General features: G+C 40.6%; 1 protein-coding gene across 1 annotated transcript in view; it reads right to left on the bottom strand.

Annotated features, from left to right (window-relative positions):
• The window catches only part of ALMS1 (ALMS1 centrosome and basal body associated protein), a 234,301-nt gene that overhangs the window by 127,720 nt on the left and 82,730 nt on the right, over nucleotides 1–23,851 (bottom strand). The window contains exons 10-11 of the mRNA XM_036263247.1: nucleotides 16,246–23,523; nucleotides 15,125–15,255 (exon numbers count right to left, since the gene is read on the bottom strand). Coding sequence (XP_036119140.1) covers nucleotides 15,125–15,255; nucleotides 16,246–23,523 — 7,409 coding nt within the window. The remainder of the gene's footprint in view (nucleotides 1–15,124; nucleotides 15,256–16,245; nucleotides 23,524–23,851) is intronic.

Here is a 23,851-nt window from a genome sequence, read left to right as displayed (position 1 = left end):
AATGCTTTTAAGTGGATGATAGGCTTATGCAGTTCACACCCCTCTCAGGTAATACAGGGCCAAACATTAAATTGTCAGAAGCATTAAACTAAATTTTCTTAAGCCAAAGCTAAACGTGCCCCCAACCTTTACTGATTATGGATGGAAACCTCCTATGCCTTGGAGAAAAGCACCACACCAATCATTTGCAAGGTGCACCTCTGATGATGCCCAAAATTTACTCAGAATTTGTGAGATCAGACAAGCAAACCCCAATCAGGGCATCGCAAATCTATGCAACTCTGTTAGGTCCCTTGAGCCCTCAGTTTCCCTCCTTGGTGGCTACCTGGGAAAACCAACCCCTCTAGAATGGCTCGCTCCACCTGCAACAACACTGGTGAAGAAAATGTCCCAGTACTGGCGGTGACAATGTCCTGGCACACAACAGGGCAGGACAGGACAATCTCAGAGATGACAATAGCTGAGCACACGACACCCGCCCCCCAAAAAAACTTTATCCTGAATGCTACCTCCGCAATCTTCCACTATAGCATAGATGACACCCAGGAATACCTAGCAGCTGATGATGGCAAGGACTCAATAGAATTTGCAGAACAAAATGCTGTTTATCTCAATTCCCTGGAGACATTTCGCAGAATTAACTGTGTTTACCTCAATTGCTTATTACTACAATGCTTGCTGCTTGAGTGTGAGTGGTACTATGACTGCTAAGCTGCTCTCCACTGCACCTTTGAGCTTTAGAAGACCAAGTATCTGTTGAGTCGCATAACCTTATGGGGCCCCCTTTAAAGTTCATTTAGTTGCTTGCCCTCACCACATCCATTAGATTGATCCATATTATGCATCCTACTGGGGGTTAGTGAATTTAATTTCTGTTAGGAGGAACCCTCCCCAGTTGCACATGCTACCATCACCACAGCATCCCCCCCACACACCCTCCAGGATCATATCCACCTGGTCACCTACTTATATCACCCTGAAGAGACCCTTTCCTGCTGTTACCACTCAGAGCTCTACAATCTTTCCATTCAAGCCCTCAAATAGTCCTCATTTTTTTCTTTTTCTCTTCAAACCCTGTGTCAAGGGCTGATTTTCAGTAGATCGCAGTGAGTCTAGTATTTTTATACAATGGGCAGAAACTAGAGCTCATCTAGGGGAGAGGGGCTCTATAACTACTAGGCATGTAACCAGGCTCAACAAAAACTTTTCCCCAAGTTAGTGGCCTACCTGGCTGATTTTTTAACACTGCTCCCATTTCCCCAACAAAAGGCACCCTGTACAACCCTGAGGCTTGCCCAGATACACTCTATGGTGCGCAACTGCTTCCATGCAGTATGTTTCCATACAGTAAGTGGCACTTGGCAGGAGCCCCCACACACCCTTTATAATCCTCCATATCTGACCAAGCAACAACACAAGGGAGAATATGACCTATACCTTGTCCCTAGGAGCACAACCCCCACAGCACTGAGCTTTGCAGCCCAGTCACCCAGGGAAATCCTAAATTACATCAGCTTCCCTAATCACACAGTTAGTGACCACCATGCATCTAGTGCCCTGGGTCCATTATACATTCGTGGTTCTCCATATGTGCACTTCTCTTCCCCTGAACTTCTTAGCTGGCCCCAGAGGAGTCCTGTATGTTCACACCAACATACTTGGGACCAGCTGGGACTACCCTTATATAAACCATTAAACAGGACCCTCAATCCATCTCTTTTTCTGGTCCTCACATCAAGAATATGTGAAATTTATCCACGTCGTGTTGGAAGTAGGTCTGCTACGATCCCTCGCAGGAAATGGGTTACACACCACCACAAAGGACAATGATAACAAATTATTAAGGCAAACACCAACCTGTAAACCACATTGGCTGAAAACATTAAGCTGTACACCAAAGCATAGCCTAATGCAACAATAACATTTTTAAAATTCTCACCCAGGTTATTTTTTCATTGATTTGTAGAGAGAGAGGAAGGGAGGGAGGGAGGGAGGGAAGAAGGGGGGGAAAGGGAAGAGAAAAAGAGAAACATCGATTGGCTGCCTCTTGCACACACCCCGACTGGGGCCAGGGATCAAACCCACAACCTAGGGTATGTGCTTTGACTGGGAATCAAACCCACAACCTTTTGGTGTATGGAATGATGCTCCTACCAACTGAGCCACAATGGCCAGGGCAACAACTTGATTCCTTAGTGCAGACAGTTTTGGATAACCATTTAGCTTTATTTATTGGCCAAGGAAAGAGGTGTATGTGCTATAAGTACACTACCTGCTACATTTATATATTAATAATTTTGGACAAAATAAGTTTACAAAAGATGGCCCAGCCCTGGCCAGGCTGGCTCAGCAGTTAGAGCATCAGTCCTTGGACTGAAGGCTCATGGGTTCAATTTCCAGTCAAGGGCACATATCTAGATTGCAGGTTTGATTCCTCAGACCTGAATGCGGTCGTGTGGGAGATAGCTAATCGATATGTTTCTCTCACATTGATGTCTCTCTCTCTCTCCCCCGCTCCCTCCCTTCCACTCTATCTAAAAATCAATGGAGAAATATCCTTGGGTGAGGGTTAACGGGAAAAAAAGAAAAAGATGACCCAACAGGTACCAGTATTCCATAATCTCACCCAAGACATTAATTAAATACCTACCTTAACCTTATCCATGGGCCTGAATTTATTTTCTTGACTGCACCCCAAAAGATGGGAGGATGGTTATGAACAGGATTTCAAACTATCGTTTATCTACTGATGTTCTTGATTGGCATTTTTGCTTTACTCAAGTGTTTCATATACTAGGTGACCAAAACCCTGCCAGTGGCTGTTAATATCCCCACCATCTAGACAGTGGCCTTGATTTTCCCTAAAGACTAATGCCTAGGCATCACAGGGTCAATTGTGATGAGAAAAGAGCTATTTTGAGTTGCTGCCTAGGCATTTTACAGTATGACAACCCTGCTCACACCCAGAGTATGGACAGTTAGATAAGGCCCTGAATTTATTCTTGCCAGTAGTTCTCTTTCTGTTTTTTCCCCAGGAAATCTTTGAAAATAACCACTTAGAACTGAGCCATTGAAAAGTCAGTGGCCTCTATCTCAACCGCCTTATAACTAATAAGTGCTTGCTACCCTACTCTCCATCTCCTGTTCGAGACCTGGAGAGAGGACTCTCCTTCCCTCAGCTCACTGCACCCCACCTCACCTGAGATTTCTGAGATTTGTAAGTAATAGCTTGTGACTTTACCCCCTTTGTGTGAGTGTTTTAAAACTGTGACTTAAATCAAAATGACCCCAGGATTTTTCACTGCCACCAAGTGAAAGCATCAATGCTGAGAAAACAACCTCCCTACCTTTGTGTGGGTAGAGCAAGCATAGAACCAGATATAGAGGGAATGTTAGAATTAATAGGCAAGGAATTTAAAATAACTATGATTAATATGCTAAGAGCTCTAATGGATAAAGTGAACAGCACACAAGAACACAAACACAATGTAAGCAGAGAGATGAAAATCCTAACAAAGAATGAATAAAGAAATTCTAGGGATAAAAAAAACTGTAACGGATATGATTAATGCCTTTGACAGGCTTTTTAGTAGACTGAATATGGCCAAGGCAAGAATCTTGAGCTTAAGGATAGCTCAAGAGAAACCTCCAAAACTAAAACAAAAAGAAGGAAAAAAAAAAAAACCCAGACCAAAACATCAAAACAACTACAGAAGATATTAATACATTAGCAACAGAAATACCAAAAAGAGAAGAACTATTTAAAAAAAAAAAACAATAACTAAGAATTTTCCCTAAATTAATGTCAGACACCAAAATACAGATCCAGAAAGTTCAAAGAAAACCAAGCAAGATAAATGCCAAAACAACAACAAATAAAATAACAGAAAAGCTACACCTAGATATAACATTTTCAAAGTAAAGAAAATCAAAGATAAAAAAATATTCTGAAAGAAGCCAGTGGAACAAAATGCCTTATCTACAAAAAAGAAAACAATTACATCTGACTTCTCCATAGAAACCATGCAAGCAAGAAGAGAATAAAGTATTTCAAGGTGTTGAGAGAAAATAAAACCCAAGTAAGAATTCTATACCCTATGACATTACCCTTCAAACTGGAGAAATAAGACTTTCTCAAACTAAAATTGAGGGAATGCAACAAATGTTAACAGAAGAACATTACAGAGAAAAATATAGGTCAAAAACTCATAAAGAAATAAAGAGCATCAAAGAAAGAATAAGAGAAGGTAGAAAAAAAATAAAACTTTTTTCTTATACTAAATTGATCTAACACAAAATTGTTTGAAATACTGCTATGCATGTGTGTGTGTATGATTACATATTTACAAATTATCTGCTGAGAAGGTCTGAAAGCAATGGTATCAACAGTATCAACAAATAAAATAACAAAGCTACACCTAAATATAACATTTTCAAAGTAAAGAAAATCAAAGTTTAAAAAAAAAATTCTGCCCTGGCCAGTTTGGCTCAGCGGTTAGAGCGTTGGCCTGCGGTCTGGAGAGACCCGGGTTTGGTTCCCGCTAAGGGCACGTACCTCGGTTGCAGTTTGTCCGCGGCCCTGGTTGGTCGTGCGGGTGGCAGCCACTCGATGTGTCCCTTTCACATCGATGTTTCTCTCTCTCTCTCTCTTTCTCTCTCTCCCTCTCTCTCCCTCCCACTCTATCTGTACAAAAAATGGAAAAATGTCCTCGGGTGAGGATAAAAAAAAAAAAAAAATTCTAAAAGAAGCCAGTGGAACAAAAGGCCTTATCTACAGAGAAGCAAACAATTACATCTGCTAAGCACAGCTAACATAGAGATCTTGGTTCCTAAATAACAGTCTTTGCGAAAAGGAATCAGGGTCCCTTGGAGAAATGGCTGACCCCAAGGCTACTAAAGAGAAAATACAATGCCCTGGCCGGTTTGCTCAGTGGTTAAAGCTTCAGCCTGTAGTCCAGAGAGATCTGGGTTCGGTTCCCACTGAGGACACGTACCTCAGTTGCAGTTTGTCCCTGGCCCTGGTTGGGTCGTGTGGGTGGCAGCCACTTGATGTGTCCCTTTCGCGTCGATGTTTCTCTCTCTCTCTCCCTCTCCCACTCTATCTGAACAAAATATCAAAAAGTGTCCTTGGGTGAGGATAACAAAAAAGAGAAAATACAGGATTTGCCTGGAATGCCTTCCTCCATCACAAATAAGTGAGTGTGCTTCAAGAATAACAGAGACATGGGGATACCTGTAATACTGTCAAAAATTATATAATAATAACAAAGGCATATCAAAAATACACAGGAGCCAGCTTAAAATGGCTCTCACTGGCAGTGTGGGATAATTTAGGTATCAAGATAAAGAAAAACAGTTTAGATTATACCCTTTAACTAAAAGAAATATCGCCCTGGCCCGTTTGGCTCAACGGTTAGAGCGTCGGCCTGCGGTCTGGAGAGACCCGGGTTCGGTTCCCGCTAAGGGCACGTACTTCGGTTGCAGTTTGTCCCCGGCCCTGGTTGGTCGTGCGGGTGGCAGCCACTCGATGTGTCCCTTCACGTCGATGTTTCTGTCTGTCTCTCCCTCCCTCCCACTCTATCTGTACAAAAAATGGAAAAATATCCTCGGGTGAGGATTAAAAAAAAAAAAAAAAGAGAAATATCCAAGAGTCCATACTAATATAAATAAATACATGAAGAGAATGGGAACCTTTAACACAGAATTCTAAGTAATAAGTGTTAAAGTGCTATCTTATTAATATGTGACTCAGTTCGAATCATCAGTACATATTAATTTAGGTAAAAGTTTAAAACAATATTTACATTGTCTCAAAGTATCTCTCCTCATACTTGTTAATTACTTATTGATATGTAAGACACATTTAGAATATAACTTTAAAATGGAGAAAACTTGTCATATTCTTAAGATACCATCCTACTTATCATCTACTTAAGATACCATCCTAAGGCCTTTCTGTTACAGTTCAGTGGTTGAGTGTCAATGTTAACCTACGCACCAAGAGGTCACCAGTTCAATTCTCAGTCAGGACACATGCCTGGGTGCTGGGCCAAACTCCCAGTGAGGGGTATGCAGGAGGCGGCAAATCAATGTTCTCTCTCATCAAGGTTTCTAGCTCTCTTTCCCCCTTCCTCTCAATCTAAATAATAATAATAAAGAAAAAATTTTTAAAAAGATACTCTCTTAAATGGTACAAGCTAACATTATCAGCATTGGGGCAAATCAACATAATGTATCTCCTGATATGACATACAAGGAAAAACACATCATCACATCTGTGGTGTTCCTACAGAAAAATCGGATTTGAGTATAATCATGACAAAACATCAGACAAATTTAACTTGAGGAACATTCTATAAAGTAAGCGGGCTGTACTCTTCAAAAATGTCCAAGTGGAGAGGAAAAAATGTCGGCGGAGTAAATGGAAACTACACAGAAGATCTCCTAGGACCAAACTAGAATTATAACTAAAATAAACACAAATCATCGGGAAAAGGCAACAGAAAAGAAGATGGAGAGGACCATATAATCAGGGACACTGAATCGAGCCTGGTAGGTCTGCGGAGGCACAAGAAGGCAGCGTGCTGGCAGCCCAAGAACAGCAACAGTATTAGCTGAGGGCATTGCCCTCGGGATGAAAATCCCAAGCCACCTTCACAGCGCAGAGGGCCGGGACAGAGCACTAAATTAGCTACAGCCACTCACCTTGGGCTCTGGCAGAGTGAGGGCAGACTGGACTGAAACTCTGTGGGGACACCCTGGATTTGAAGCACACTCAGAATTTTTGCTGAGTTGCGGACACACAGGAAACTGGCCAGTGTGCTCCTTCCTGGAGCTCTGGGAGAAGTAGCAGCCCCTCCCTCGGAGAATCAATCCCTCCCAGCTGGGTCAAAAAAATGCAAATTGAGGCTCATTAAAAAACAGACTCAGCCCCACTCTCTGTGAATCCTCTTACGATGAACATCTAACAGTTTTTCATTCAAAGGCGGGCTACAACCCAAGGCTCATAAAGTAACAGAATAATAGCCAGGCAAAAAGCTAGAGGATAACTGAACCTTTCCTGGGTTTGCAAATCTACCCAGGAAAGTAAGACCTGACAGTGGGGTTCAATGTGGATCCTCCCACACTCATCCAAACCCAGTAGAGGGAGCCACAAACAGCAGAACACCAACACCCACCAGTAAAAATTGGCAAGCTCCAAAACCCACAGAGATAGCCAAAATAATGAAACAAAGAAACAAATCCCAAATAAAAGAACAAGAAAACTCTACTGAAAATGACATAAATGAAATGCAGTTAAGCAAGTTATCAGAGGTAGAGTTCAGAGTCAGGATCTTGAGGAAGCTCAACAGCATGAGTATGGACCTCAACAAAATGAGTAAAGATATAGAAACATTGAAAACCAACCAAGTGGAAATGAAGAATGACATAGCAGAAATAAATAACACATGGGAAGGAATAATCAACAGAGTAGAGTAAGTTGAGGACTAGATCAGTGAATTAGAAGACAGTAGAAAAAAAAATGAACTACCAAAAAAACCAAAAGGAAAAAACAATTTTAAAAAAAGAAAGACAGCTTAAGAGAACTGTGGGACAACTGGAAACGTAATAATGTTCACTTCATAGGGTTCCTGAAAGAGAACAAGATGAGCAAGTGTTAGAGAATATATTTAAAGAAATATTGACAGAAAACTTCCCTAACGTGGTGAAGGAAGAAGGCATTCAACTTCAAGAAGCACAGAGAGCCACAACTAAAAAGAACCCAAACAGGCCCACACCAAGACACACAGTAATTAAAAAGCCAAAAATTAAAGACAAAGAATCCTAAAGGCACCAAGAGATAAACAACAGGTGACCTACAAAGGAACCCCCATAAGGTTATCAGCTGACTTCTCAACAGAAACACTACAGGCCAGAAGGGAACGGCATGAAGTAATGAAGGTCATGAAAAACAAGGATCTGAATCCAAGACTACTCTATCCAGCATGGCTATCATTCAAATTAGAAGGTGAAATAATGAGTTTCCCAGACAAAAACAAAAAAAGGCGAAGGGAATATATTAGCATCAAACCAGCACAGCAAGAAATGTTTAAAAAAAAAAAAAACAAAAAAAAAAAAACTGCTGTAATTAGAAGAAGTAGAAAGAAAAATATACCCACACTAAACAAAAATGGCAGTAAGTACGTATCAATAATCACCTTAAATGTAAATGAATTGAATCCTCTGATAAAAAGACAAGGAGTAGCTGACTGGATAAGAAAGCATGACTCATATATATGTTGTTCACAAGAAATCCATCTCACAACAAAAGACTCATATAGGTTGAAAGTCAAGGGATGAAAAAAAATGTACCAAGCAAATAGAAAGGAAAAAAAAGCTGGGGCAGCATTACTCATATCTGATAAAATAATTTCAAAATGAAGGCCATAACTAGAGACAAAGAAGGCCACTACATAATATTGAAAGGATCCATCCAATAGGAAGATACAATCTTGGTAAACATATATGCACCCAATATAGGAGCACCAACATATATTAAAAATCTTTTGGAGAAATTCAAAGGAGAAATCAACAGCAATACAATCATAGCAGGGGACTTCAACACCCGGCTTACATCACTGGATAGATCCTCTAGACAAAAAATTAACAAGGAAACAGAGAATCTGAATGAAGCACTAGAGCAAATAAATTTAATAGATATCTACAGAGAATTACACCCCAAAACTACAGAATTCACATTCTTCTCAAGTGCACATGGGACATTCTTAAACATAGACCACATGTTAGGACACAAACTAAGTCTCTACAAGTTCAGGAAGATTGAAATTATATCAAGAATCTTCTCAGATCCCAATGGCATACAACTAGAAATCAATTGCAACAAGAACATGCAAAGACATGGAGGCTAAATAGCAGGTAATTGAACAATGAATGTGTTGCCATGCAAATCAAGAACAAAATTAAAAACTTCCTGGAAACCAATGAAAATGAACACACAACAACAAAATCTATGGGACGCAACGAAAGCAGTTCTGAGAGGGAAGTTCATAGCACTGCAGACCTACTTCAAGAAACAAGAAAAATTCCTTATTGACTATCTAACCTCACAACTTAAAGAACTAGAAAGCAAATAAAAAGAAAACCCCAGAGAGTGTAGAAGGAAGGAAATAGTAAAGATCAGAGCAGAAATAAACGACATGGAGACCAAAATAACAATTCAAAGGATCAATGAAACAAAGAGCTGATACTTTGAAAAGATAAACAAAGAGCTGGTACTTTGAAAAGATAAACAAGATTTTCGACCCTTAGCTAGACTCACCAAGAAACAAAGTGAGAGAACCCGAACACACAAAATCAGAAATGAAAGAGGAGAAATAATAACTGACACCACAGAAATACAAAGGATTGTGAACAAATATTATGAACAATTATACACCAAAAAATATGACAATCTAATCAAAATGGACAAATTTCTAGAAACATATAGTCTCTCAAAACTGAACTGGGAAGAGACAGAAAACTTGAACAGACCAATAACAGCAGAAGAAATTGAAGATGTAATCAAGACTCTGCCAGCAAACAAAAGCCCAGGCCTGGATGGCTTCAGAAATGAATTTTACTGAACATTCAAAAAATTCAAGAAGAAAAAACACTTCCAAACTCGTTTTATGAGGTCAGCATAATTCTACTTCCAAATCCAGAATAAGACACTAAAAAGAAAGAACACTACAGGCCAATATCCCTGATGAACATATATGCCAAAATCCTAAACAAAATACTACCAAATAAAATCAAGCAATACATTGAAAAAATTATTCACCATGACCAATTGGGATTCATCCCAGGGATGCAAGGCTGGTACAATATTTAGAAATCAATAAATGTGATATACCACATAAATAAAATGAAACATAAAAATCATATGATCATATCAAAAGACAATGAAAAAGCATTTGACAAAATCCAGCACCCATTTCTGATAAAAAAAGCTCAGCAATCTGGGAATAGAGGGATCATATCGTGACATAATAAAGGCCACAGATAAAAGACCTACAGGCAACATCATACTCAATGGGCAAAAACTAAAAGCATTTCCCTTAAGAACAGGAACAAGACATGGATGCCCACTTTTGCCACTCTTATTTAACATAGTACTGGAATTAGCCACAGCAATCAGACAGGAAGAAAAAATAAAAGGGATCCAAATTGGAAAGGAGGGAGTAAAACTGTCATTATTCACAGATGACATGATACTATATGCAGAAAACTCCAAATACTCCATAAAAAATTTACTAGACTTAATAAATGAATTTGGCAAAGTAGCAGGATACAAGATTAACGTCAAGAACTTAATGGCATTCTTATTCACCAATGATAAACTCACTGAAAGAGAAACTGAAAAAATAATCCCATTTACTATCGTGGCAAAAAAATTAAGATACCTAGGAATAAACTTAACCAAAGTAATAAAGGACCTAGTAACAGAAAACTACTGGTCATTGAAAAAAGAAATAAAGAAAGATATAAAAAAGTGGAAGCACATAACTTGTTCATGGATTGGAAGAATTAATATCATTAAAATGTCCATACTACCCAAAGCAATCTATAGATTCAATGCAATCCCCATCAAAATACCAACGACATATTTCACAGCACTAGAACAAATACTTCAAAAGTTCATATGGAACCAAAAAAGACCTCGAATAGCCACAGCAATCTTGAAAAAGAAGGACAAAGTAGGAGGTATCATATTACCAGATTTCAGTTTATACTACAAACCACTGTAATCAAAAGAGCCCGGCCTTCCGGTCAAAATGGAGGCGTAGGTAAACACGTATCGCGTTCTCCCACAACCACATCAAAGTTACAACTAAACTAGAGAACAACCATCATTCAAAACCGCCTGAAATCGAGCTGAATGGAAGTCCTACAACTACGGAATTAAAGAAGCTGCATCGAGACTGCTAGGAGGGGCAGCGCGATGGGATGGTCCCACACCCATGTGTGGCGGATAAAAATCAGGAGGCTACCTCGGCTGGGAAGATCCTCTCTTAAGACTGAGGGGTCCCTGTCCCACACCAGATGCCCTGCTCAGGGTTCCAGTGCCAGGAAGAGAAGTCCCCATAACTTCTGGCTGGAAAAACCAGCGGGAACTGAGGCTCAGGGAAGCTGACGTGGCTGGAGCCCGGGGCATCTCCTCTTAAAGGGCCCACGCACAGACTATCGAACTCACTCCCTCTAAGCTTGGAGGGGAGGCAGCTCAAGGGGCGCCAGAGACTTACAGGAAAGAACTGAGCTGTTTGGTACTGGAGCGAGAGCTGGAGAGGGGGCTTTCTCCGGGACAAACGTGCTGTCAAAAGCCTTTGTTCCTTTGGTGAGCCCTTCCCTGGGGCGGCAGACAGCGGCCATATCTGGGACTCCAGCAACCTGGCTAAAACTGGTAGCTCCACCCTGGTGATTCCCTGAGGCCCTGCCCCACCCAACTTTCAGGCCCACCCAAGCTGTTGGCACTTGCTTCACCATAAGATTGGCCTGACTTGGATCCTTCTTCAAGTGTTCCTAAATTCTTTCAAACAAGCAGCATCTGGTCTCAGCTAGCCCCATACCTCTCATTAAGTAATACACAGAAACAAACACAGAGAGGCAGCCAAAATGAGGAGACAAAGAAACAGGTCCCAAATGAAAGAACAGAACAAAACCCCAAGAAAAGAACTAAGCAAAATGGAGATAAGCAACCTAACAGATGCTGAGTTCAAAATACTGCTTATAAGGATGCTCAGTGAACTTAGTGAGGGCCTCAAGAGCATAAAAAAGGACCAGTCAGAAATGATGGATGCAAATTTAGAAACGAAGGAGGCTTTAACTGAAATAAAGAATAATTTACAAAGATTCAATAGTAGAGTACGTAAATCCAAGAAGCAAACCATTTATTTGGAATATAAGGAAGCAAAAAACGCCCAATCAGAACAGCAAAAAGAAAAAGGAATCCAAAAAAATGAGGATAGTGTAAGGAGCCTCTGGGACAACTTCAAGCGTGCCAACATTCACATCTTAGGGGTGCCGGAAGGATAAGAGAGAGAACAAGAAATCGAAAACCTGTTTGAAACAATAATGGCAGAAAACTTTCCTAACTTGGTGAATGAAAGAGACATACAAGTCCAGGAAGCACAGAGAGTCCCAAACAAGATGAACCCCAAGAGGCCCACACCAAGACACATCATCATCAAAATGCAAAAGGTTCAAGGCAAAGAGAGAATCTTAAAAGCAGCAAGAGAAAAGCAGCTAGTTACCTACAAGGGAGTTCCCATTAGGCTGTCAGCTGATTTCTCAAAAGAAACTTTGCAGGCCAGAAGGGAGTGGCAAGAAATATTCAGAGTGATGGAAAGCAAGAACCTACAACCAAGATTACTCTATCCTGTAAAGCTGTCATTTAGAATCGATGGCCATATAAAGACTTTCCCAGACAAGAAAAAGTTAAAGGAGTTCATCACCACCAAACCGTTATTATATGAAATGATGAAGGGTCTTTTTGAAGAAAAAGATAAAATATATGAACAAACCAAATGGCAATGAATACATATCTATCGACAATGGAATTTACAAACAAAATAAACCGGCAGAACAGAAACATTCTCATAGATACAGAGAACATTTTGTTGGTTGCCAGATGGGAGGGAGGTTGAGGGAGTGGGCGAAAAAGATGAAAGGATTAAGAAGTACAAATTCATTGCTAGAATGACAAACCTTAAAGGGAAAGGGGTGTGGGGGGGGTAAAAAGAATTAAACCAAAGAACTTATATGCATAACCAATGGACACAGACAATAGTATGGGAAAAGGTGGGAGGGGGGCGGAACAGAGGAGAAGGGGGTCAATGGGGGAAAAATGAGGAACATCTATAATACATACAACAATAAAGATTAAAAAACAAAACAACACAAAACAAAAAAACAGCCCGATACTGGCACAAAAACAGGCACATAGATCAATGGAACAGAATAGAGAACCCAGAAATGGATCCAAAACAATATGCTCAATTAATATTTGACAAAGGTGTCAAGAACATACAGTGGATTAAAGACAGCCTCTTTAATAAATGGTGTTGGGAAAATTGGACAGCTACATTAAAAAAAAAATGACTAGACCACCAACTTACACCATACACAAGAATAAACTCAAAAAGACTTAAATGTGGCTCATGAAACCATAAAAATCCTAGAAGAAAATGTAGGCAACAACATTTCAGACTTCATACGCAGCAGAATTTTCACTGATACATAACCTAAGGCAACGGAAACAAAGGAGAAAATGAACACATAAGACTACATCAAACTAAAAAGCTTCTGCACAGCAAAAGAAACAGTCACCAAAATGGAAAGGTAACCCACTGTATGGGAGAGCATAATTGCCAATGATACATCAGATAAGGGGTTAATTTCCAATATATAGAGAGTACTCATACATTTCAACAAAAGGAAGACAAAGAACTCAATTAAAAAATGGGCAGAGGTACTAAATAGACACCTCTCCAAACAGGACATACAAATGTTAAGAGACATATGAAGAAATGCACAACATCACTAACCATCAGAGAGATGCAAATTAAAACAACAATGAGGTATCACCTCACACCTGTCAGAATGGCCGCCATCAACATATCATCAAACAAGTGTTGGCGAGGGTGTGGTGAAAAGGGGACTCTAGTACACTGCTGGTGGGAATGCAGACTGGTGCAGCCACTAAGGAAAACAATATGGTGTTACCTCAAAAAATTAAAAATTGATCTGCCATTTTACCCAGTGATCCCACTTCTCGGAGTATATTCTAAGAAGCCTGAAACATCAAAAGAAACCATGTACGTACCCCATGTTCACAGCAGCACTATTTACAATAGCTAAGATCTGGAAATAGCCCAAGTGTCCATCAGTAGACGAATGGATAAAAAACCTGTGGTACATATACACAATGGAGTACTATGCAGCTATAAGAAAGAAAGATCTCTTATCCTTTGAGACAACATGGAGGGACCTGAAAAGTATTATCCTAAGTGAAAAAAGCCAAGCAGAAAAAGACAAATACCACATGAGCTCACTTATTTGTGGCATATAATGAACATAACAATCTGAGGAATAGGGTAGACCCAGAAACATAGAAGTAGGGTACAGACTGACAACCCTCAGAAGAGCAGGTGGTGGGGGGAGGGAAGAGATAAACCACAGAACTTATATGCACGTACCCATAACCAATGGTCATGGACAACAAAGCCGGGGATGGGGTGGGGGGTATGGGGAGAAGGGTGTAAATGGGGTAAAAAAGGAGAAACATCTGTAACAAAAATAAAATAAAAATAAAAAATAAAAAGATGTCACCAGTTTGATTCCTAGTCAAGGCACATGCCTAGGTTGTGGGCCAAATCCCCAGTTGGGGCATTGAGGAGGTGGCCAATCAGTGTTCTCTCTTATCTATGTTTCCATCTCTCCCTACTTCTCCCTTCCCCTTCTCTAAAATCAGTAAAGAAAAAATAATTTTAAAAAGAAGTAATTTAGCCAGGCCAGTGTGGGTCAGTGGATTGAGCATTATCTCAGTGGACTGAGAGATCCTGGTTCAATTCCCAGTCAGGGCACATGCCCCAGTTGTGGGCTTGATCCCTGGTAGATGACGTGCAGGAGGCAGCCAATCGATATTTCTCTCCCCCCCCCCCTTCCCCTCTCTCTCCTCCTTCCTCTCTTTCTCTAAAAAATCAATAAAAACATACTAAAAAAAAAGAAAGTAATCTATACATAGCTTATTATAAGCAGAGACTATACATCTGAAAACAACTGAACTTTATCTGCATCTCAAGACATTGCCCTCAAGAGAAAATAAAGTGTGACAACAATATATTGGGGTAAAACAAATCTTATTTTCCAAAGAAGGTAATTTTTTTTTTCAATAGATGAATTTGGAATTAATCCAAACCTACAGAATCTAATCTTTAATATTAATTTTTGAAGAATTAAGACTCCTAACACTTTAAGCCAAAGATTATCAGTGACTAGGCTAGTCTCATCAATGCCCAGGTAAGAGATCCAAATTCTACAACCCTGTTTCACATTTTCTCTTTTCATTTCTAGATTTCTTTTATACCTTGGACAAGTCAGTTCTTTCATGACCAAACAACTTTGCTTTGATCTCTTCTACTTTTCTCCTGTCATCTTCATTTAATTCCGAAATGGAGTAGCCACTCTCACGAGCCATATTAAACTTCAGATTCCAGGCTGGAGAGAAAGCATAAAAACATAATACAATGCAAAAGTGATTAATTTATCAATGACTATCAGAGCACAGAAGATCATCATTACATCTCATTTAATGCCTACCACACACTTAGCAAAGTGTGTCCTCTAAATTATATGACAAACTATTAGATGTTCTTGAGAGAGATCATTTCATTGAAGAGTTGATTTTTTAAAACCACATTCTACTGATTTTTCTCCAAAGAGGACACTTTAAATATGGTATTCAATCATTTTTATCTTAATCCTCCTTTGCCTTCCCCGTTAGTTCCTGGTACAGTTACTGCCACTTCCACAAGAGCTAATATTTTTAAATAAATAAAACTTGGGAGGATTTTGTGAATCAAAATATGCTTAAATGATAAAAGGAATGATTTAGGCAGTTAATCTCAAGGAAAGATTCCCAAGTAGGTCTGGACTGCTTATATCAATTGCCCTTCAAAATATATTCCCCACACTGTCCTAGAGATTTTTTTCTTTTTTAAAGGAATTCTACTATTAGAGATTAAAAAGATTAATACATATTTTCTTTCAAACCTTTAACCCAAGTTTTAGTGTGAAATAGCTTGATTAGTTTTTTCTAATGTCTACCTAAGATCTTCTTCAAGAATTTTATTAGCAAAGGGGATGAGAACGTATGTGTAGTTGCAAACCGCTTTTTTTACCCCCTGCCTCCAAAATAAGGATACCATAATGGGAGGATTAAGGAAACATGAGAGCTTTGGGAGTTTGGTAACTCAAGCTATCTCCTTACTCTCCTTCAGATATCAGAACTTTTCCTAAAACCCTAAACTCAGACTAGCATTATTAATACTGTGATTTAGCTACATTATTGGTTAAATGGGCTTATTTAGGATTGCCAGTAGAAAATGTAATCATCCTAACAGTTCTACAAGAAAACAAATTTAGAACACCAAACACTTAAGTTTCAATAAATTAAGCTTCATTTGCCTTTATAACAAATTATCCTACCTCGTGCGCGTACCCGACATTCCTCTTCCTCTGCATTTCTGAGTATTTGTTTAGCATGATTCAATGAGGATTCACATTTCAGAAGGTTTTTCACATGTGCAGCCAGTGAATCTACACTACTACCACATCCATCATCACTCTCTGACACACCCTCTTCCTCTCTGCTATCTGTCATGCTTGTTTTCGGTGAAGTATATGGAAATAAGTTTAGAAAAACATCAGAAACTGACTCTACGGAATTACTTTCCCATGAGCAGGAACTTACATCACTACTTGAATCACTTTTTATGATAGTCATCATAGGGATAAGAATTTTATCCCCAAGGGTTCCACTATACCCTTCAGGTTCAGATCTCATTACCGATCTGGCTGCTTTATATTGCCTAAGGGTTTCATCTAATGCCGCTCTGGCGTTGCTTTCTGCTTCCCGTAGAGGACTTCTAACTGTAGTTGAACTAATAAACTCCCAATTTTCAATGCCTCTCTGGCATTTCAGATTCGTCTGTGTGCTAATATCCTTCTGTATGTACTTGTTGCTTGGGTTCTCCTCTGTGAATGGCTGTCTCTGAGGCAAATCAACATTAGATTCATCAGTCGTAGGGGGTTCTTTGAAGCAAACCACCTTCTTAGATTGAATAAATGAAATATCACTAACATCTCTGAAAGGTACAAGGGGTGCAGGAAAATTGCATCGTTTCAATGCTATATTTTCTGCCTCCATTAAAAGTGCCTGGATCTCTTTAAGAGTTTTAGAACCATTATCTGTATCCTGGATTCCTTCAGAGCTGACATCTTCAAAACCTGAAGGTTGTGGTTTATGTATTACAACTCTACCAGGAGCTTGAGAATTTAAGGGCCTATTGTTTGAGATAATACTAGAGTTAGAAGAATCCAAATTATCTATTAGCCTTTGGGCATGGTCTGAAACAAGTTTGTGCTTCTCACTATGTGAGTAAATACCAGGGTGAACTGTTGATAACCCAGTAATCTGATCAGCTTGCCCAAAACCATTTGAGAACTTCAGGGCATCCTGAGTTAGACGTCTATCTGGCAAATCCTGTTGATAGAATTTATTTGGTTTCTCTCGGTATGAAAAAAAACTAGAAGGAGCTGTTGGCAACACAGTTTTCTGGTCATCTGGTTCAGGAATTGTTGATACCATCAGTACATTTTCAGTTAGATGTTTGTCTGGCAATTCCTGTGGATAGAAAATATTAGATTTCTCTCTGTGTGAATAGGAACTAGAAAGAGGTATTGGTATCCCAGAATTCACGTCAGTTGGTTCAGAGACAGATGAAATCTTTACAATATCTTCACTATGATGTCTACCTGGCAAATGCTGTTTAAAGAAAATACTGGGCTTTACTCTCTGAGAATAAGAATTACGAAAAACTGTCAATAATGGAGTCTGCTGGTCGGACGGTCCAATCACAGTTAAATTCTTGGGCTTCTCTCTATGTGAGTAGGAAATAAGGGGAGCTGTTGGTAACCCAGTCTTCTGGTCATCTGGTAAAACCATAGTTAAAATTTTGGGTTTCTCTTTATGTGAGTAAGAACTAGAAGGTGCTGTTGGTACCTCAGTCTTCTGGTCAGCTGGCCCAGGAAGAGCAGAAACTTTTAAAGCTTCTCCAGTAGTATCTGGCAACTCCTGCTGGTAAAAAATACTGCCCTTTTCTCTATGTGAGTAGGAGCCTGAGGGGATTCTTTGTATCCCAGTTTTCTGGTCAGTTGGTCCAGGAACAGCTGAAACTTCCAAAGTTTTTTCAGTAATATCTGGCAACTCCTTCTGGTAAGAAAAGATGGGGCCCTCTCTATGTGAATAGGAAGAGGGCACACTTCGTATTCCAGTCTTCTGGTCAACTGGTCCAGGAACTGCTAAAAGTTTTGAAGCATCTTCATTATGATCTGGCAACTCTTGCTGGTAAGAAATGATGGGCTTCTCTCCAGGAGAGTAAGAAGTAGAGGTTACTACTGGTATCCCAGTGTTCTGGTCAGCTGGTCCAGAAACCCCTAAAACTTTTAAAGCCTCTTTAGTAAGATCTTGCTGGTAAGAAATGATAGGCTTCTCTCTATATGAATAGGAACCTGATAGTACTGTAGATATCTCAGTCTTCTGGTCAGCTGTTCCAGGAACATCTGAAACTTTCAGAGCCTCTTCCGATAGATGACCACTTGGCGACTCTTCTTGGTAAGAAATAATAGGCTTTTCTCTATGTGAATAAGAAGTAGGGATTACTGTTGATTTTCTGGTGTTCTGGTCACCTGGTTCAGGAACAGTTGAAACTTTCAGAGCCTCTACAGTTAGCTGACTGTCTGGCAAGGCCTGTTGATAAAAAATAATGGGCTTCTCTTTATTTGAGTAGGAAGTAGAGGTCGCTACTGGTATTCCAGTCTTCTGGTCACCTGGGAGAGGAACAGCTGAAACTTTCAGAGTCTCTTCAGTTAGCTGACCATCTGCCAAAGCCTGTGGGTAGAAAATAAAGGGCTTCTCTCTATGAGAGTAGGAAGGAGAGGATACTGTAGGTAACCCAGCCTTCTGGTCAGCTGGTCCAGGAGAAGCTGAAACATTCATAGCCTCTTCAGTGAGATGTCTATCTGGTAAGGCCGGTTGGTAAAAAATAATGGACTCGCCTCCAAGTGAGTAGGAACTTGAAGGTACTGTTGATATCCCAGTCTTCTGATCACCTGTTCCAGGAGCAGCTGAAACTTTCAGAGCCTCTTCAGTTAGATTACTATCTGGCAACTCTTGTTGGTATAAAACACTGGACTTTTCTCTATGTGAGTAGAAACTGGAAGGTTCTGATGATAACCCAGTCTTCTGGTCAGCTGGTCCAGGAACAGCTGAAACTTTCACAGCCTCTTCAGACAAATGACTTTCTGTCAAGGTCTGTGGGTAGAAAATAACAGGCTTTTCTCTTTGTGAGTAGGAAGTAGGAGGTTCTGATGGCAAACCAGTTTTCTGGTCAGCTAGTCCAGAAACAGTTGAAACTTTTAGAGCCTCTTCAAGTAGGTGACTATCCGGCAAGGCCTGTGGTGAGATAATATGCTTCTCTCTATGTGGATAGGAAGTAGATGGTAATGTTGGTATCTCAGTCTTCTGGTCAGCTGGCCCAGAAATGGTAGAAACTTTCAGAGCCTCTTCAGTGAGATGAGTGTCTGGTAAGGCCTGTGGATAAAAAATAATGGGCTTCTCTCTATGTGAGTAGAAACTAGAAGGTTCTGATGGCAATCCAGTCTTCTGGTCAACTAGTCCAGGAACAGCTATAACTTTCAGAGCCTCTTCAGGTAGATGACTGTCTGTCAAGCCCTGTGGGTAGAAAATAAAGGGCTTCTCTCTATGTGAGTAAGTAGAGGTTACTGTTGGAATCCCAGTCTTCTGTTCAGCTGGTCCAGGAACAGTTGAAACTTTCTGAGCCTGTTCCGTTAAAGGACTATCTGCAAACTCCTGTGGGTAGAAAATAAAAGGCTTCTCTCTATGTGAGTAAGTAGAGGTTACTGTTGGAATCCCAGTCTTCTGTTCAGCTGGTCCAGGAATGGTTGAAACTTTCTGAGCCTGTTCAGTTAAAGGACTATCTGCAAACTCCTGTTGGTAGAAAATATTGGGCTTCTCTCTATGTGAGTAGGAGCTAGAAGGTTCTGATGGCAACCCCGTTTTCTGTTCAACTAGTCCAGGAGCAGCTGTAACTTTCAGAGCCTCTTCAGGTAGATGACTGTCTGTCAAGCCCTGTGGGTAGAAAATAAAAGGCTTTTCTCTATGTGAGTAAGTAGAGGTTACTGTTGGAATCCCAGTCTTCTGTTCAGCTGGTCCAGGAACAGTTGAAACTTTCTGAGCCTGTTCAGTTAAAGGACGGTCTGCAAATTCCTGTTGGTAGAAAATATTGGGCTTCTCTCTATGTGAGTAGGAACTAGAAGGTTCTGATGGCAACCCCGTTTTCTGGTCAACTAGTCCAGGAACAGCTATAACTTTCAGAGCCTCTTCAGGTAGATGACTGTCTGTCAAGCCCTGTGGGTAGAAAATAAAGGGCTTCTCTCTATGTGAGTAAGCAGAGGTTACTGTTGGAATCCCAGTCTTCTGTTCTGCTGGTCCAGGAACAGTTGAAACTTTCTGAGCCTGTTCAGTTAAAGGATTATCTGCAAACTCCTGTTGGTAGAAAATATTGGGCTTCTCTCTATGTGAGTTGGAACTAGAGGGTACTGTTAGTATACCAGTCTTCTGGTCACCTGGTCTAGGAACAGATGAAACATTCAGAGACTCTTCAGTCAGATGACTATTTGGTAATGCCTGTTTGTAAAAAACAATGGGCTCCTCTTCAAATGAGTGGGACCCAGAGGATCCCGATGGTATCCCTGTGTTCTGCTCAGCTGGTCCCAGAACAGATGAAACTTTTAGAGCCTGGTCAGTTAGATGACCATCTGGAAACTCTTGCTGGTAAAAAACGATGGGTATCTCTCTCTGTGAGTAGGCACTATAGGGTACTGTTTGTATCCCAGTGTTCTGGTCACCAGGTCCAGGAATAGATGAAATTCTCTGGGCCTGTTCAGTTAGATGACTGTCTGGCAAGTCCTTCTGATAAAAAAAACTGGTCTTTCCTCTCACTGAGTAGGAAGTAGGGGGTGCTACTGGTATCCCAGTCTTCTGCTGAGCTAGTCCAGGGAAAGTTGGAACTTTCTGAACCTCTTTAGTTAAATGACTAATTGGCAACTCCTGTTGGTAGGTATTATTGGGCTTCTCTCCATGTGAAAAAGAAGTAGAGGTTACTGTTGGTATCCTACTCTTTTGGTCAGCAAGTCCAGGAACAGCTGAAACTTTCAGAGCCTGTTCAGTTAGATGACTTTCTGGCAATGCCTGTTGATAAAAAATATGGGGCTTCTCTCCATGTGAGTAAGAAGTTGAGGTTCCTGTTGGTATCCCAGTCTTCTGGTCAATGAACCCAGAAACAGTTGCAGCTTGTTGAGACTGTTCACTTAGATGACTCTCTGGCAACTCTTGCTGGTAGAAAATACTGGGCTTCTCTCTATGTGAGTAAGTAGATGATACTATTGGTATGCCCGTTTTCTGCTCTGTGGATCCAGGAGCAGCAGAAACTTTCACAGCATGTTCAGTTTGAAGACTTTCTGGCAATGTCTGTTGATAGAAAATATGGGGCTTCTCCCTATGTGAGTAAGAAATAGAGGTTCCTGTTGGTGTCCCAGTCTTCTGGTCAGCAAATCCAGAAACAACTGCAGCCTGTTGAGACTGATCAGTTAGATGACTCTCTGACAACTCTTGCTGATAGAAAATACTGGGCTTCTCTCCATGTGAATAAAAAGTTGAGCTTCCTGTTGGTATCCCAGTCTTCTGGTCAGTAAATTCAGAAACAGTTGCAGCTTGTTGAAACTGTTCACTTAGATGATTCTCTGGCAACTCTTGCTGGTAGAAAATACTGGGCTTCTCCCTATGTAAATAAGCAGACGATACTATTGGTATGCCCGTTTTCTGCTCTGTGGATCCAGGAGCAGCAGAAACTTTCACAGCATGTTCAGTTTGAAGACTTTCTGGCAATGTCTGTTGATAGAAAATATGGGGCTTCTCCCTATGTGAGTAAGAAATAGAGGTTCCTGTTGGTGTCCCAGTCTTCTGGTCAGCAAATCCAGAAACAACTGCAGCCTGTTGAGACTGATCAGTTAGATGACTCTCTGACAACTCTTGCTGATAGAAAATACTGGGCTTCTCTCCATGTGAATGAGAAATAGAGGTTCCTGTTGGTATCCCAGTCTTCTGGTAAGCTAATCCAGAAACAGTTGCAGCTTGTTGAAACTGTTCACTTAGATGACTCTCTGGCAACTCCTGCTGGTAGAAAATACTGGGCTTCTCTCCAAGTGAATATGAAGTAGAGGTTCCTGTTGGTATCCCAATCTTCTGGTCAGCAAATCCAGAAACAGTTGCAGCTTGTTGAGACTGTTCACTTAGATGACTCTCTGGCAACTCTTGCTGGTAGAAAATGCTGGGCTTCTCTCTATGTGAGTAACTAGACGATACTATTGGTATGCCCGTTTTCTGCTCTGTGGATCCAGGAGCAGCAGAAACTTTCACAGCATGTTCAGTTTGAAGACTTTCTGGCAATGTCTGTTGATAGAAAATATGGGGCTTCTCCCTATGTGAGTAAGAAATAGAGGTTCCTGTTGGTGTCCCAGTCCTCTGGTCAGCGAATCCAGAAACAACTGCAGCCTGTTGAGACTGTTCAGTTAGATGATTCTCTGGCAACTCTTGCTGATAGAAAATACTGGGCTTCTCTCCATGTGAATAAGAAATAGAGGTTTCTGTTGGTATCCCAGTCTTCTGGTCAGCAAACCCAGAAACAACTGCAGCTTGTTGAGACTGTTCAGTTAGATGATTCTCTGACAACTCTTGCTGGTAGAAAATATTGAGCTTCTCTCCATGTGAATAAGAAATAGAGGTTCCTGTTGGTATCCTGGTCTTCTGGTCAACAAATCCAGAAACAGTTGCAGCTTGTTGAGACTGTTCACTTAGATGACTCTCTGGCAACTCTTGCTGGTAGAAAATACTGGGCTTCTCTCTATATGAGTAAGTAGACGATACTATTGGTATGCCCGTTTTCTGCTCTGTGGATCCAGGAGCAGCAGAAACTTTTACAGCCTGTTCAGTTTGAAGACTTTCTGGCAACGTCTGTTGATAGAAAATATGGGATTTCTCTCCATGTGAGTATAAAGTAGAGGATACTGTTGGTATTGCAGTCGATTGATCAGCTGGTCCAGGAACAAAGGAAACTTTCAGAGTCTGTTCAGTTTTATTACTATGTGGCAATGCCTGTTGATAGAAAATACGGTGCTTCTCTCCAAGTAAGTAAGAACCTGGAGGGACTGTAGATATGTTGGTCTTCTGGTCAGCAGGTCCAAGAACAGCTGAAACTCTTAGAGCCTCTTCAGTTAGATGACTATCTTTCAAGGCCTGTGGGTAGAAAATATTGGGCTTCTCTCTTAGTGAGTAGGAACTAAAGGGTATTGTTGATATCCCAGCGTTCTGGTCAGCTAGTTCAGAAACAGCTGAAACTTTCAGTGTCTCTTTAGCTACATTACCATTTGTAGATATCTGTTGGTTGAGAGTATCAGTATTTAGACCAATAATATTCTCCACAGAAGACCTTACGGCCAACTGAGAAAAGTCATCAGAAGATAAGGGTAAATGAGATCCGATGCCTGAATCTCCAGAAGTGGCAGTGATGTCTGTTTTCAAGTTGGATTGAGTAATTTCACTTGTAACTCCTTTAGGAATATCTCCTTAAAAAAAAAAAATATTTGTTAATATTTGTTTTAATTAAACAATATTTCCTGTGCTGGGTGGCTCAGTTGGTTGGCGCATTGTCCCATACACTGAAAGGTCATGGGTCTAATTCCCAGTCAAGGCACATACCCAGGTTGAGGGTTCAATCAGGAGCCGAGGTGTGTGAGAGGCAACCCGCTGCTGATAGTTCTTTCTCTCTCTCCCTCGCACTTTCTCTCTCTCTAAATTCAATACAAACAAGTCCTCGGGTGAGGATTCTAAAAATAAATTCCTGGGACTTCCGGTCAAGATGGCGGCGTAGGTAAACGCAGTATCGCGACCTCC

This window comes from Molossus molossus, unplaced genomic scaffold, assembly GCF_014108415.1.
Source record: "Molossus molossus isolate mMolMol1 unplaced genomic scaffold, mMolMol1.p scaffold_m16_p_15, whole genome shotgun sequence".
Lineage (NCBI taxonomy): Eukaryota > Metazoa > Chordata > Mammalia > Chiroptera > Molossidae > Molossus > Molossus molossus.
This window is presented reverse-complemented; position numbering and strand designations above follow the sequence as displayed.